Source organism: Littorina saxatilis, linkage group LG7 (assembly GCF_037325665.1).
Source record: "Littorina saxatilis isolate snail1 linkage group LG7, US_GU_Lsax_2.0, whole genome shotgun sequence".
Classification (NCBI taxonomy): Eukaryota; Metazoa; Mollusca; class Gastropoda; order Littorinimorpha; family Littorinidae; genus Littorina; species Littorina saxatilis.
In genome coordinates, this window is record NC_090251.1 from 50,938,372 (window position 1) to 50,953,498 (window position 15,127).

Here is a 15,127-nt window from a genome sequence, read left to right on the forward strand (position 1 = left end):
CATCATCATCATCATCATCATCATCATCGTCGTCGTCGTCGTCGTCGTCGTCATCGTCTTTATCATTATCAGCAGCAGTACAAGCAGAAACAAAATTAGACAGCAGCCAGCAGTAACGGAGTGTGTGTGTGTGTATGTGTGTGTGTGTGTGTGTGTGTGTGTGTGTGTGTGTGTGTGTGTTAGTGTGTGTTAGTGTTTGTATGTGTTTGTGTGTGTGCATATGTCTCTCTCTCTCTCTCTCTCTCTCTCTCTCTCTCTCTCTCTCTCTCTCTCTCTCTCTCTCTCTCTCTCTCTCTCTCTCTCTCTCTCTCTCTCTGTCGTGTCTCTCTCTGTCGTGTCTCTCTCTTTGCAACAAGAAACTGACAACAAATATCCGTCCTTTCCCAGTTTTAACTTATTATCAGATCCAAAGCATATCGAATTGTTAACATGGATACAACATTTAAAGGTATTCTGCTCGTTTTCCGGTATGTTGGACACCAGTGACGTCACTTCCTGGCCACCTTGTCAAGGTCCTTGCAGACTTCGTAGGCATCTGTAAACAGAAATATATCGTTATAGCAAAATAATTCTTGACTCTAAGAAATGTTGTTAATGCGCTAAAAGAAGGATAGAAATAACTGTCTGAGTAGTTAAAAGGCAATTCGGCATCGGCGTTATTTGGTGGTCGTCGTTGTGGTAGTAGTAGTACTAGTAGTAGTAGTAGTAGTAGTAGTAAATTCATATAAAGAGAAGCTCCAAAGGTGAAATCGGAATCAAAATGAGCTTAAGCGTAGAAACATCAACAACTCAGATTCACTCAATTATCTGAGACTATAAGTGTATTTTGCAAAGGTAGGAATGTGGAGAAAGCTACCACATACACTATTTCAAAATAAGGAAGACAGTGTTTTCAGAAGTTAATGAACAATTGTGGGAGTTGTTTAATAACGTGAGGCGATCCAAATGATGCAATGAATGCAAGAGTGAACTACCAAGCAGTTATCTCCCTTGCAATGAAACTCAACCAGCAAATTTCTAATAAAGACCCCTCCATTTTAAATATGAGGTTTTACTGGATACATATACATTATACTTAAAATGCTGCGCACATTTGTAGTAGTATTTTGTAAGAAGAGTTAAGATAATATACAATTTATAGCGTAAGTGATTTATATTGGCATCAAAAGGAGTCGAGGTACACTCACCAATTGCCTCACTGAAGTTGTCCAGCTCTTCACCTGCCAGCGCACCATTGCTGTCCGCTAAAACAAAAGAGATTGAAAACACTCCCAATAGAACCCTTTTTACCTAGCTGTTGTTGCATGGTCTTCTCATTCTTGTCACAGACGTCGATGTTAGCTTCGACGATGACGACGAAGTAACAACAACAAAGAAGTTAAAAACGGAATAAATAGCTAACGCACACGCACACACACTCACACACACACACACACACACACACACACACACACGCGCGCGCGCGTACACACACATAGCTAACCCAGTTAAGCACACACACACACACACACACACAAACACACACGCACAAACACATACACATACACACACGCACAACCCACACACACACACACACAAACACACACGCACAAACACATACACATACACACACGCACACAAACGCACGCACACGAACACACACACACTAACACACACACATACACACACGCACACACTCACACACACACACACACACTCACAAACACACGCACACACACACAAACATACACACTCACACGCGCACACACACACACACACACTAACACACACACATACACACACGGGTACATACACACATAGCTGACCCAGTCAAGCACACACGCACACACACAAACACACACACACACACACACACACACACACACTGACCGTCATTTTTCTGGAAGGCAGCATCCACGGCGTCTTTGGTCAGCCCCACTGTGGGGTCGAAGCCCAGGCTGGGACAGTTCTTGACCAGGTCAGCCGTCAGCTGCGTCACCTCGGCGTCCGACAGGTCGTCTGCTGAGCGCAGCGCTCCCCGCTTGTTGCACGTCTTCTCCCAGTTCGTGTCAGACAACAGTGGGAACAGGACACGGGTATAAGTCATAATGGGGCAGACTGTGTCATCCTGTACGCTAGGAAAGCTTATCACGTCTTGTCCCAGTTCGTGTCAGACAACAGTGGACATAGGACACGGGTATAAGTCATAATGGGGCAGACTGTGTCATCCTGTACGCTAGGAAAGCTCATCATGTCTTGTCCCAGTTCGTGTCAGACAACAGTGGGAACAGGACACGGGTATAAGTCATAATGGGGCAGACTGTGTCATCCTGTACGCTAGGAAAGCTCATCATGTCTTGTCCCAGTTCGTGTCAGACAACAGTGGGAACAGGACACGGGTATAAGTCATAATGGGGCAGACTGTGTCATCCTGTACGCTAGGAAAGCTTATCGTATCTTGTCCCAGTTCGTGTCAGACAACAGTGGGAACAGGACACGGGTATAAGTCATAATGGGGCAGACTGTATCATCCTGTACGCTAGGAAAGCTTATCACGTCTTGTCCCAGTTCGTGTCAGACAACAGTGGGAACAGGACACGGGTATAAGTCATAATGGGGCAGACTGTGTCATCCTGTACGCTAGGAAAGCTTATCACGTCTTGTCCCAGTTCGTGTCAGACAACAGTGGGCAGAGGACACGGGTATAAGTCATAATGGGGCAGACTGTGTCATCCTGTACGCTAGGAAAGCTTATCATATCGTGTCCCTTTTTCTACGGTAAGACTTGAATAACATTAGTACGGCCATCAAGACCAGATGTTTTGAATTATCTTATCCTGCCATTTGGTCTCTGACTTGTTATATGGACAAACAGACAGACAGGCAGACAGACAGAAAAAACCCAGAGAGACAGACAGACATGCAAATAGACAGACAGACAGACAGACAGACAGGCGGGCAACAGACAGACAAACAAACAGACAGACAGACAGGCGGGCAGACAGGCAGGCAGGCAACAGACAGACAGACAGACAGACAGACAGACAGACAGACAGACAGGCGGGCAACAGACAGACAAACAAACAGACAGACAGACAGACAGACAGACAGACAGACAGAAAAAGCCCAGAGAGACAGACAGACAGACAGACAGGCAAACAGACAGACAGACAGACAGGCGGGCAACAGACAGACAAACAAATAGACAGACAGACAGACAGACAGACAGACAGACAGACAGACAGGCAGGCAACAGACAGACAAACAAACAGACAGACAGACAGACAGGCGGGAAACAGACAGAAAAACAGACAGACAGACAGGCGGGCAACAGGCAGACAAACAGACAGACAGACAGACAGACAGGCGAAAAACATAGCTCGGGGATATAGCTCGGGGATATAGCTCAGTTGGTAGCGCGCTGGATTTGTATTCAGTTGGTCGCTGTCAGCGTGAGTTCGATCCCAGGTTCGGCGGAAATTTATTTCAGAGTCAACTTTGTGTGCAGACTCTCTTCGGTGTCCGAACCCTCCCCCCGTGTACACTACATTGGGTGTGCACGTTAAAGATCCCACGATTGACAAAAGGGTCTTTCCTGGCAAAATTGCTTAGGCACAGTTAATAATTGTCTACCTATACCCGTGTGACTTGGAATAATAGGCCGTGAAAGGTAAATATGCGCCGAAATGGCTGCAATCTACTGGCCGTATAAAATTTCATCTCACACGGCATCACTGCAGAGCGCCTAGAACTGTACCCACGGAATATGCGCGATATAAGCGTCATTGATTGAAAACAGGCAGACAAACAGACAGACAGACAGACGGTCAGACAGGCGAAAAACAGACAGACAAACAGACAAACAGACAGACAGACAGGTGTCAGCTTACAACTTTAACTCTCCTGCTAGTCCACCATGCCTCGGTGTCCATGACCAGCAAAGCGCTGACCACCAGTAAGACAAGGGTCGTCGTTTTCATCTGAAACATATCAACACACTTTGTTGTTATCATCTGAAACAGGTCAACACACCATGTCTTTTTTATTTGAAACATTCAATACATATTTTTATTGTCATCAGAAACTGTCAACACAATGTCGTTTTTATCTGAAACAGGTCAACACACATTGTCGTTTTCATCTGGAATAGATCAACACACATTGTTGTTATCATCTGAAACTGTCAACACATTGTCGTTTTTATCTGAAACAGGTCAACGCAAATGGTCGTTTTCTTCTGAAACAGGTCAACACACTATGTCTTTGAATACATATTGTCGTTTGCATATCTGAAGCAGGTCAACATATATTGTCGTTTTCATCTGAAACAGGTCAACATTGTTGCTGTGAGCAAAGTATTAACAGTGACATTTCTTTCTTTATTTTTTGTTTGACGTCGTTTTCAACCACGAAGGTTATATCGCGACGAAACAGTGACATGCAGACAACGTGAAACCCATATGACAACGTGAAACCCATATGACAACGTGAAACCCATATGACAACGTGAAACCCATATGACAACGTGAAACCCATATGACAACGTGAAACCCATATGTCAACGTGAAACCCATATGACAACGTGAAACCCATATGACAACGTGAAACCCATATGACAACGTGAAACCCATATGACAACGTGAAACCCATATGACAACGTGAAACCCATATGACAACGTGAAACCCATATGACAACGTGAAACCCATATTATGACAACGTGAAACCCATATTATGACAACGTGAAACCCATATGACAACGTGAAACCCATATGACAACGTGAAACCCATATGACAACGTGAAACCCATATGACAACGTGAAACCCATATGACAACGTGAAACCCATATGGCAACGTGAAACCCATATGACAACGTGAAACCCATATGACAACGTGAAACCCATATAACAACGTGAAACCCATATGACAACATGAAACCCATATGACAACGTGAAACCGATAATTATGACAACGAAGTACTGTATACTTACCATGACTTGCATAGATGAGGACAACAGAGGTAATAAGTTGGTTATCTTCTGCCTGAATGTGCTTGGAAACTGTACCCTTTATATACCCGCTGAAACTCATTTTCTCTCTTGAAGTGGCAAATTTATTTTATGTTCGTGTTATTATCTAAACCGATAAGAAATAATATGTGTCTTCACACCTTCGTTCTTCCGTATATGAGGAATAGCAAGCACCTGTGGCAACCGCCCTCGGCTCCCACCTGATCCCTTGTCCCTCTCCTACACACACACGCACACGCACACGCACATACACACACACACACATACACAATCACACACGCACACACACACACACACAAACACACACGCACAAACACATACACACACGCACACAAACGCACACACACACACACACATACAACAACAACACACATACACACACAAACACACACACACACACACACAATCACACACACACACACGCACACACAAACACACACACACACACACACACACACGCGCACACATACACACACACACACACACGTACTCACATCATAGTCTAATGAAAACATTTAAAAAAAAGTCTTCTTGATAAGAGTAGTTCCGGCACAAAAGTGCGACAACAAAAAGCGATTAATGTCAATAAGAAGTGAAGTGGGGGAAACCCCCGATAGTCCATGCTCAAAAGTAAAAAACCGCAAAGATAACCAAGGTCGTGATTAACAATTTGTCGATTAGTCACTCCATGACATAAACTAATTTGCTAAAAATCAATCCACCGTGACTTGGGTTTACTACAATGAAAGAGATCAAAAGCTGTATTTCTATAATTTATCTCGTTATATTTGCTTACATTATGACTTTACTCCAATCCACCCACCCTCTCCCATGTATGTCGTAATCAAGGCATCAATGTAGCTGTTTTGGGTAACGTGTCGAGCTTGAAATCCAGTTCGTACCTCGTTGTGAGTTCGATCCTTCAAATCGGCAAGGACCTGATTTTCAAACAGCAACTTACTCTGTGTCGGTGAAAGTAAATTGAAATGAACAGATAAACAAGAAATTCCTCCGAGGTAGGAAAAACACCCCCGTTGGTCAAAGGGAAATAACCATTCTCACTGCCACCAACTGAGAAGGTTATTTCCCTTTGACCATTAATATGTCCCTCTATAAGTCCTTGTAGAATCTTAATCCACCAATAACTCCCTAACCGTGTGTTGGACTGGTCCCAATTTTTGTAAGGACCGTCTCAGGAATGTATAGAACCTGTTCACCAAGTTTGGTGACGATCGGTCCGTTCATTCTTGAGATCTATATGCGAACACAAACACACACACAAACAAATAAACAAACAAACACATCGACCGAATCCTATACACACCCCTATACCGGGGGTGTAATAAAAGTCTGATGGGTTGTAAGGCACAATTAAGACTCAAAGGCACCTTTCTCTCCTGTAGACACATTCGTAAATCATCATTTACCTGTTCAGGCTTGTACCTGCGATATGCTCATTGACACACTCAAAAGCTGGTTCGGTTTTGTACAGAGTTGGAATTTGTCAGCACTAATTGTGTCACTGATACCTATATGTTCACATGCAAAATAATGTCAGAACACATAAAATTACTCTGTGTCTTTGATGTTGGAAAATGTGTATGCTCTTATCTGATGTAAAAGCCTCAACGCTTCTCTGATAATTACACATGATCGTTTGTTTATGTGGGAAGAACGGTATCTGCAAATATTCTGTTCCTCATTGTTGACGATAGTACTTCACAATTTCTATGCATTGCATCTCCCTCTCACCCCCCCTCCCCCTCTCCACCCTCTCTCTCTCTTGACATGATGTTGGGTAAGTGCAAGCTGCTCTATACCACTTAATTCACATCAATTAACTCGCAATTTACCTCAATGCAATGCACTTTGTGTACATATGTATAATGTGTTTTCCCTTTAGTTATCTGTTCAAATGTAGAATTTTAGTTTTTTTATTTTCTAATTTTTTTTTATCTTGTATTTTTATTTCATTTTTGTAGTTAGTCCCTCTTTAGGACGAGGGCTGGATGTAAAAAAGCAGACCACTGCTTAATCTACTACCCTCGTTAAATAAAGAATTGTCATTGTCATTGTCATTGTCATTGACTTGAGGTTGGAATCAGACGCTTCTGTATGGATTGAACACGGGATTTCTTGTTAGCCATGCGACGTCAAAGCTGAACGAGACTACAAAAGAATGCATATGTTTGTGTGCGTTCAATCGTAAAAGAATAACAGACAATTTTAACTGAAACAGATGGATACATCATACACGATGGGTGCAATGGCCTAGTTGATAAGACACCGGCCTCCTAAACGGAAGGTCGTGAGTTCGAACCCTGGCCGGTCGCGCCTGGCGGGTTAAGGGTGGAGATTTTCCCGATCTCCGAGGTCAACGGATGTGCAGACCTGCTAGAGCTTTATCCCCCTTCGTGTGTACACGCAAGCACAAGACCAAGGGCGTACGGAAAAGATCCTGTAATCCATGACAGAGTTCGGTGGGTTACAGAAACACGAACATACCCAGCATGCCACCCAAGAAAGCGGCATATGTCTGCCTAAAGTGCGGGGTAAAAACGGTCATACACGTGAAAGCCGCGGGAGTTTCAGCCAATGAACGAAGACGATACATTATACACATTACTTGTATTGTGTACACATATTCAACCGTCATTGTTCACCTCGACCGTTAGGCCGCTAGCGAGGTCTTGGGGAACAACGGCTAGCTTGACCTGTCCACAATCTCATATTGTTTTGTAATCACTGCAATACAAACTTTAATATATTCCAACATTTCTTTGTAAATACACATTTCTGATGTAAATGGCAAACAGACAAGACATAATTACAATCACAGCATACAACACATAAGACACCATTACACCCATAACGTTGGGCACAAGGACAGACAGACAAAGAGACAAGACAAGCAGACAGATATAAGACAGTCATACACAAACACATACACTTAGACAAAGTCTCATCAAAAATTTACATTTTGAACTGTGGATAAAAATAAAACAAAAACTTGAATGTAAAATTAACCCTAATCAGTAACCTAAAGAAAATATCAATACAACAATGAAAGAAATATCCCCGGTCAAAAATTTTGTTATACTTTTTTTTCTTCTAAAATTAGCAAATATTCGCATAAAGTGACTAATAAGACAAAAAAATCCACATATCGATTCATTAAGAATGCCAAACTTTAGTCAAAAATACTAACAAACAAAAAACCAACACGTATAATGACAGTGCTGACGCGGATTTGGAAAACCCGCTGCTTCGCAATGAAATGAAAAAATATATCGCAAAATCCCGGATACCCGAATAGATTTAACAATAACAATAACAATAACAGCACTTTATTGTCCATTAAAATATTACATAAAAATGGAAATTTTTCTTCGGCACACCCTGTCTGCCTGTAAACGATTATAACAACAATTGTATAGGACGACACACATAAAACATAAAACATAAAAGGGATACAATCAAATATGATATTGCACTATGTAAATTTACCCTTTAAGCGTTTTGAGTGTTTGACTGTTTTCTTTTCTCAGGAATGAAATAGATAAGAGCGTGGGATATTGCAAAATTCTGATCCATTGAAAAATATTGACAATACGGTTCAGTTCTCCACGAAATGTAATCTGTTTCATGATGTGTCCCTCTCTACTTTTTCATGATTATTAAAACAAAGATGCTATCTTTCTGATTCCTTCTTTGTTTCAAATCAACAAAACACCCTGTTGTTTTGCGATACAAGCTGTGTTGTAACAGCCGCAGAGGAGTATATGCAAACAATTGTTTTTCTATTGAAAAAGTGTGTGAAAAGGCGGAAGTGTGTCTGTGCGTGTGTATGTGCGTTTGTGTGTGTGTTTGCGTGTGTACGTGTGAGTGTGCATGTGTGTGTGTGTGTTTGTGTGTGTGTGTGTGCGCGTGTGTGTGTGCGTGTGTGTGTGTGTGTGTGTTTGTGTGTATGTGTGTATGTGTGTTAATGCTTGCTCTTGTTGTTGTGCAGATTTGCATGAGTTTCTACAAAATACTCCGACGTAGCCCCCAGCTTTAAGCTTTTTTATCACACTTTTGAAACGATACAACAGGAGCTAGCACCTTTATGCAAAGTAGGTTTCTGGGGCATTTATATTCGGGATTGATATTGTGAACTTATAAGTACCAAATATGAATGAGATAGGGGCATTGGACGATCACTATTTCCTTTATTTGTCAAAGAAGTAGGTGTCAAGACAAATAGCACTCTCGTTACCGGAACTCATCAGCGTAGATAGTGACAGGATGGACAAGTTATTTGTCACCTCCCGAGAGAGAAATGAGTTTCAGTGGGTATAAAAGCGACTTGTTTTCTGAACGTATCAAGCAGAAATAGAACAACAGTCTTATCTCTGTTCATTCTTCATCTAATACAAACAAAGGTAAGTATATGATACATCTTTTCGAATTATTTTCAGATTTCGATCAGTCTTTAGATGTACATGTCATTCGGATGAGAAAAAAACCACATTAAGAATAACAAAACGCCTCGCTTCTGTGTTCCCTGTAAGCGACGGAACATTTTGACAGATAAGTTGTTTGTCTGTATAATAGCTAACTTGCACAATACCCCGCTTGGATAGCTCTCCGGTGCGAAAGATAAGGAAGGTTCACTTCCCTGCGGGCACGTTTTTCGCTCTCAAGAGTTATCGTTCCTTCCATACACTACAATCACTGATCTAAACAATGGCTACCGAACAGCAGAATTTTCATGCGATTGCAAGTACCAAAGTTGCAAAAATACCTCAAAGAAAGAAAAATACAATATTCAGGATACAAGAAACCGAAGCTAATAAAGTTATTGAACAGACAACGGAGTACCGGGATGGCACGTCATGTTGACGTCGAAGAGAATTCAGCCATCGCTTCACAAGCGCTGGTGTTCTCTGGCTTGTGTTAAAAATAAACTCGATCGCCTTTCCTTTGTGTACGGCCATGCTTGGGTACTTTGAACGAACTTTAGGATTATTCTTGCGGCTAACATTGCTGCAGCCCACTGCTGCACAGTGCAAATTCACCATTTTCAAGGCGAAGTGTCTGCAGTGAAACGCAACCTCTCACAGAGCTATCAAAACCTGCCCGCAGTTTGAGGCAGATCTCGCAAGACCACGTAAGATATTGCAGATTTATCGCGCGCCTTCGCGGCGCTGGCCGATAGGGCAAGTCGCCTATTAGTGTCTGTCTGTCTGTGCATTCGAAAGTCCGCTTGGTCGAAATATCTGTGAACGTAACGTTTTGTTTTGTCAATAATTAATCGTTCCAACAGCATACCTTTCTCGTTGTTTTTATATTTAGTCAAGTTTTGACTAAATATTTTAACATCGAGGGGGAATCGAAACGAGGGTCGTGGTGTATGTGCGTGCGTGTGTGCGTGTGTGTGTGTGTGTAGAGCGATTCAGACTAAACTACTGGACCGATCTTTATGAAATTTGACATGAGAGTTTCTGGGTATGAAATCCCCATACGTTTTTTTTATTTTTTTGATAAATTTCTTTGATGACGTCATATCCGGCTTTTCGTGAAAGTTGAGGCGGCACTGTCACGCCCTCATTTTTCAACCAAATTGGTTGAAATTTTGGTCAAGTACTCTTCGACGAAGCCCGGGGTTCGGTATTGCATTTCAACTTGGTGGCTTAAAAATTAATTAATGACTTTGGTCATTAAAAATCTGAAAATTGTAAAAAAAAATAAAAATTTCTAAAACGATCCAAATTTACGTTTATCTTATTTTCCATCATTTGCTGATTCCAAAAACATATAAATATGTTATATTCGGATTAAAAACAAGCTCTGAAAATTAAATATATAAAAATTATTATCAAATTTTTTTTTTCGAAATCAATTTAAAAACACTTTCATCTTATTCCTTGTCGGTTCCTGATTCCAAAAACATATAGATATGATATGTTTGGATTAAAAACACGCTCAGAAAGTTAAAACGAAGAGAGGTACAGAAAAGCGTGCTATCCTTCTCAGCGCAACGAATACCCCGCTCTTCTTGTCAATTCCACGTGCACTGCCTTTGCCACGGGCGGTGGAGTGACGATGCTACGAGTATACGGTCTTGCTGCGTTGCGTTGCGTTCAGTTTCATTCTGTGAGTTCGACAGCTACTTGACTAAATATTGTATTTTCGCCTTACGCGACTTGTTTTTATTCTGAAAAAAGCAAAGCATAGTGTGTTGATATGTTTCAGATGCAAACGAAGACCCTTGTCTTGCTGGTGGTCGGCGCTTTGCTGGTGATGGACACCGAGGCATGGTGGACTAGCAGGAGAGTTAGAGTTGTAAGCTTACTGCCTGCCTGTGTGTTTGTCTGTGTGTCTGTCTGTCTGCCTGTCTGTGTGTCTGTCTGTGTGTCTGTCTGTCTGCCCGCCTGTCTGTGTGTCTGTCTATCTGTCTGTCTTTCTGTCTGCCCGCCTGTCTGTTTGTCTGTCTTTCTGCCCGCCTGTCTGTCTGTCTGTCTGCCTGTCTGTCTGTCTGTCTGTCTGTCCGCCTGTCTGTCTGTCTATCTGTCTATCTGCCCGCCCGCCTGCTGTCTGTCTGTCTGCCCGCCTATTTGTCTGTCTGTCTGTCTGTCTGTCTGCCTGTCAGCCTGCCTGCCTGTCTGCCTGCCTGTTTGTCTGTCTGCCTGCCTGCCTGCCTGCCTGTATGTCTGCCTGTATGTCTGTCTGTCTGTCTGCCTGTTTGTCTGCCTGTCTGTCTGTCTGTCTGTATGTCTTTCTGTCTGTCTGTCCGTTCATTTGTCCGTCGGTCTGTCTGTCTGTCTTTCTGTCTGTCGGTCTGTCTGTCTATCTGTCTATCTGTCTGTCGGTCTGTCTGTCTGTCGGTCTGTCTCTCTATCTGTCTGTCGGTCTGTCTGTCGGTCTGTTTGTCTCTCTATCTGTTGTCTGTCTGTCGGTCTGTCTCTCTATCTGCCTGTCGGTTTGTCTGTCGGTCTGTCTGTCTATCTGTGTCTGTCGGTCTGTCGGTCTGTCTGTCTATCTGTCTTTATGCCTGCCTGCTGCTTGTCTGTCTGTCATTCTTTTCCTTAAAAATAAAATCTCATTATTGGGATTGCTAGTTGTGATACTAAAATAAAACTGCCTCGGCAATATCATTGATCTTGCCATCAGATTTTATTGTGTTTAAGCATCTCTTGTATTCCCATTTGACACGCCTGGACTCACTGTTAGCAAAAGTGACTATCCCAGATAAGACGTGATAAGCTTTCCTAGCGTAAAGGATGACACAGTCTGCCCCATTATGACTTATACCCGTGTCCTATGCCCACTGTTGTCTGACACGAACTGGGACAAGACATGCAACAAGCGGGGAGCGCTGCGCTCAGCAGACGACCTGTCGGACGCCGAGGTGACGCAGCTGACGGCTGACCTGGTCAAGAACTGTCCCAGCCTGGGCTTCGACCCCACAGTGGGGCTGACCAAAGACGCCGTGGATGCTGCCTTCCACAAAAATGACGGTCAGTGTGTGTGTGTGTGTGTGTGTGTGTGTGTGTGTGTGTGTGTGTGTGTGTGTGTGTGTGTGTGTGTGTATTGTGTGTATTTGTGTGTGTGTGTGCGGGTGCGTGTGCGTGTGTGTGCAGGCCTGAAAGTGGAGAGTATATTACTCGAGTATGACTCGAGTAGAAATATGTAACTGGCGAGTAGAAATGTTCATCTACTCGCCAGATGCGAGTCAAGTTACTGAACAAATTGTTGGTTTGGCTAGTAAAGTTTGCTCTGCGGCAAGGACATTCTCAGATTCACTAGCCACGTGCTAGAACACCATTGTTTGGACTTTCAGGGCTGGTGTGTGTGTGTGTGTGTGTGTGTGTGTGTGTGTGTGTGTGTGTGTGTACCCCCGTTTCCACAGGTTTGGTTGCCTAAATCACCATAAGGCAACCATCCACACGTGGATGGCAACCTAAACTCTGGATGGCAACCTAATTGTGTGGATGGTCGCTTCATTTAACACCGTTAAATTGACTTTTTTGACGGAAAGAATGTCATAACAATGTTCAAAATGACATTCTTTCCGTCCTCTATAGGCGACGAAATAGGTCAAATTTTGTGCATTTTTAAGTGCAAAATTCTTCGATGCCGGAGCGAGTACTGCACCCAGTGCTGTTGTAGTGCAAGTGCACTAGAAAGGCACTGCACCCAGTGCCGCCTCTTAGGTAACCATCCACATTTTAGGTGCGTGTGTGACGCCTGGTTTCTTGATTTTCGACTTTGCATTCTTTGTCTGCGATTTGTTGTCACCCAGTCTGTCTGTCTGCCAGGTTGGATCAAGAATGTGATACACTGGTAAAAAAAAAAAGAGAGTTAGGATAACTTTCAGGGGTATTGTACAAACGTTTAGGTGCGAACAGATTTACGTAGAGTTGAAGGTCTATGCACACCTGCTCACAAATGGATAATTTGTTTCAAAAATATGGAATGACGTCATGGGCACTAGACCTCATTATGCATACCTTTAAACTAATGTTTGAGCATAGTGCAATCTGCCTGACCGGTGTATAACATGTTGATTCAAGTGTTTCTCTGTGCGGTGTTTCAGCGGACGGCAGTGGCGCGCTTGCAGGCAAAGAGCTGGAAGACTTCAATGACAACATCAGTGAGTGTCCGCGAGCTTTAAAACGTGTTCAAACCTCTCGTTACATAGCATTGAGCGAAACTGTATCTAACTGGCATGCTTCAAATTCCGTTCTGTGTGACTACTAGTCTACGTCCGTATTATCGTACTTCCATGTCCAAGGCCAGTTAGATTTTAATTAGTCTTGAGTTCCATGGGCTACGCCCAAAGGAGACCAACCTCTATGTAAGCCACGACTTGTCGAAAATTCGGAATCCCATTTGAGTCCTTGCGGTGAATTATGCCGTTGTGACTACAAGTCTGTGCAATAAAACGATCAGCATCAAGAGTCGAGACATAACACTGCTGGCACATTGATATCGTTGTGCTCTTGTCGTCAGAAACCTGAAAGAGGAAATCTTTTGCCGAAAGCACTAACATTTTTACTTTTTTTCGTGACTTTTTCAGAAAAATATTGCAATACACTATTCACAATTCACAAAATTGTAGCGCTCTTGGTGAGAGAATTCTTTCAAATAAACTGTGTCAGGATTTGTGTGTAGTTTTACTGACAAGCTTCTGGGTGCGTCAAACAGAGTCTGCTAGGATTGGCTCAAAATCAATTTTCGTTAACTAATCATACAAATTCTAGGTTCTTTCTACTATGAAAATAATATTTTTTTGTAATCGAACCTTTCAAAATACTATGAGAATGAAGGCTTTTGTTGTTTAAAACAAATGTCTGCACCGTGCTTCTTTCTTGTTTTAGATGCCTACGAGATGTGCAAGGATCTGGACCAGGCTGTGAGCAGGTGAGACCACGGTCAAGGACGCGGTCAATGCACGTGACTCACCGCTTCAACACCAGTGCCACACGCGTTGTCGCATTTGTGCGCCGATTTAAAAGCTGAATGAAAAATGTAACGTTTTTTCGCAAAGAGAACGGTCCTTTGTAACCAAAATTAGAAATAAAACAGAAAGTAGTATATTCTGTTTGTCTGATTTCGTGTTTTCACTCTTAAATCACTACGACAGACAAATAGACAGACACACACACACACAAACACACACAGACACACTCACGGACACACTCACAGACACACACAAGCACGCACGCACGCACACTCACACACAAACACACCACCCCACACACACACGCACACACACACACACTCACACACCCATACACACGCGCGCGAGCGCACGCACACACGCCTTCACACACCGCACAGAGACACAAGCTATCGCGCATCGCATACACACGTTTGCAATCACACACTCACACACACGCACGCACAGGTGACACAAACACTCACACAGACAAACAGATACACAGAAAGGCAAGCAGGCAGACAGGCAGTGACACGCACATACACACATACACACACACACACACACACACACACACACACACACACACCGGCACACACACACATACACACACACACCGCCGGCACACACACACTAACGAACACAGAGACAGACAGACAAGTTGTGAAACAGGCAGGCAGGCAGGCAGACATATA

The 15,127-nt window shown here is 43.0% G+C and overlaps 2 protein-coding genes across 2 annotated transcripts; one reads left to right on the top strand and one right to left on the bottom strand.

Annotated features, from left to right (window-relative positions):
* Nucleotides 1–375: 375 nt before the first annotated feature.
* LOC138970381 (uncharacterized) lies at nucleotides 376–5,058 on the bottom strand. Its single transcript, XM_070342835.1, has 5 exons — nucleotides 4,970–5,058; nucleotides 3,870–3,959; nucleotides 1,870–2,032; nucleotides 1,188–1,244; nucleotides 376–535 (listed from the first exon to the last, which is right to left on the bottom strand). Exons 1-5 carry the CDS (start codon nucleotides 4,979–4,981, stop codon nucleotides 489–491), a joined length of 369 nt encoding a protein of 122 aa, XP_070198936.1. The 5' UTR covers nucleotides 4,982–5,058; the 3' UTR covers nucleotides 376–488.
* Nucleotides 5,059–9,357: 4,299 nt separating this feature from the next.
* On the top strand, nucleotides 9,358–14,587 carry LOC138970382 (uncharacterized). Its single transcript, XM_070342836.1, has 5 exons — nucleotides 9,358–9,429; nucleotides 11,243–11,332; nucleotides 12,324–12,507; nucleotides 13,587–13,643; nucleotides 14,371–14,587. Exons 2-5 carry the CDS (start codon nucleotides 11,243–11,245, stop codon nucleotides 14,415–14,417), a joined length of 378 nt encoding a protein of 125 aa, XP_070198937.1. The 5' UTR covers nucleotides 9,358–9,429; the 3' UTR covers nucleotides 14,418–14,587.
* The last annotated feature ends 540 nt before the right edge of the window (nucleotides 14,588–15,127 follow it).

What these genes read in the sequence shown, in the direction of transcription:
- LOC138970382 (XM_070342836.1), top strand. Translation starts at nt 11,243, where the DNA reads ATGCAAACGAAGACCCTTGTCTTGCTGGTGGTCGGCGCTTTGCTGGTG. An exon ending in CTAGCAGGAGAGTTAGAGTT is followed by an intron (nt 11,333 to 12,323) that starts GTAAGCTTACTG and finishes TGCCCACTGTTG; the next exon opens with TCTGACACGAACTGGGACAA. An exon ending in AGACTTCAATGACAACATCA is followed by an intron (nt 13,644 to 14,370) that starts GTGAGTGTCCGC and finishes TTCTTGTTTTAG; the next exon opens with ATGCCTACGAGATGTGCAAG.
- LOC138970381 (XM_070342835.1), bottom strand. An exon ending in TGCCTTCCAGAAAAATGACG is followed by an intron (nt 1,245 to 1,869) that starts GTCAGTGTGTGT and finishes CTTTTGTTTTAG; the next exon opens with CGGACAGCAATGGTGCGCTG. An exon ending in CAACTTCAGTGAGGCAATTG is followed by an intron (nt 536 to 1,187) that starts GTGAGTGTACCT and finishes TTCTGTTTACAG; the next exon opens with ATGCCTACGAAGTCTGCAAG.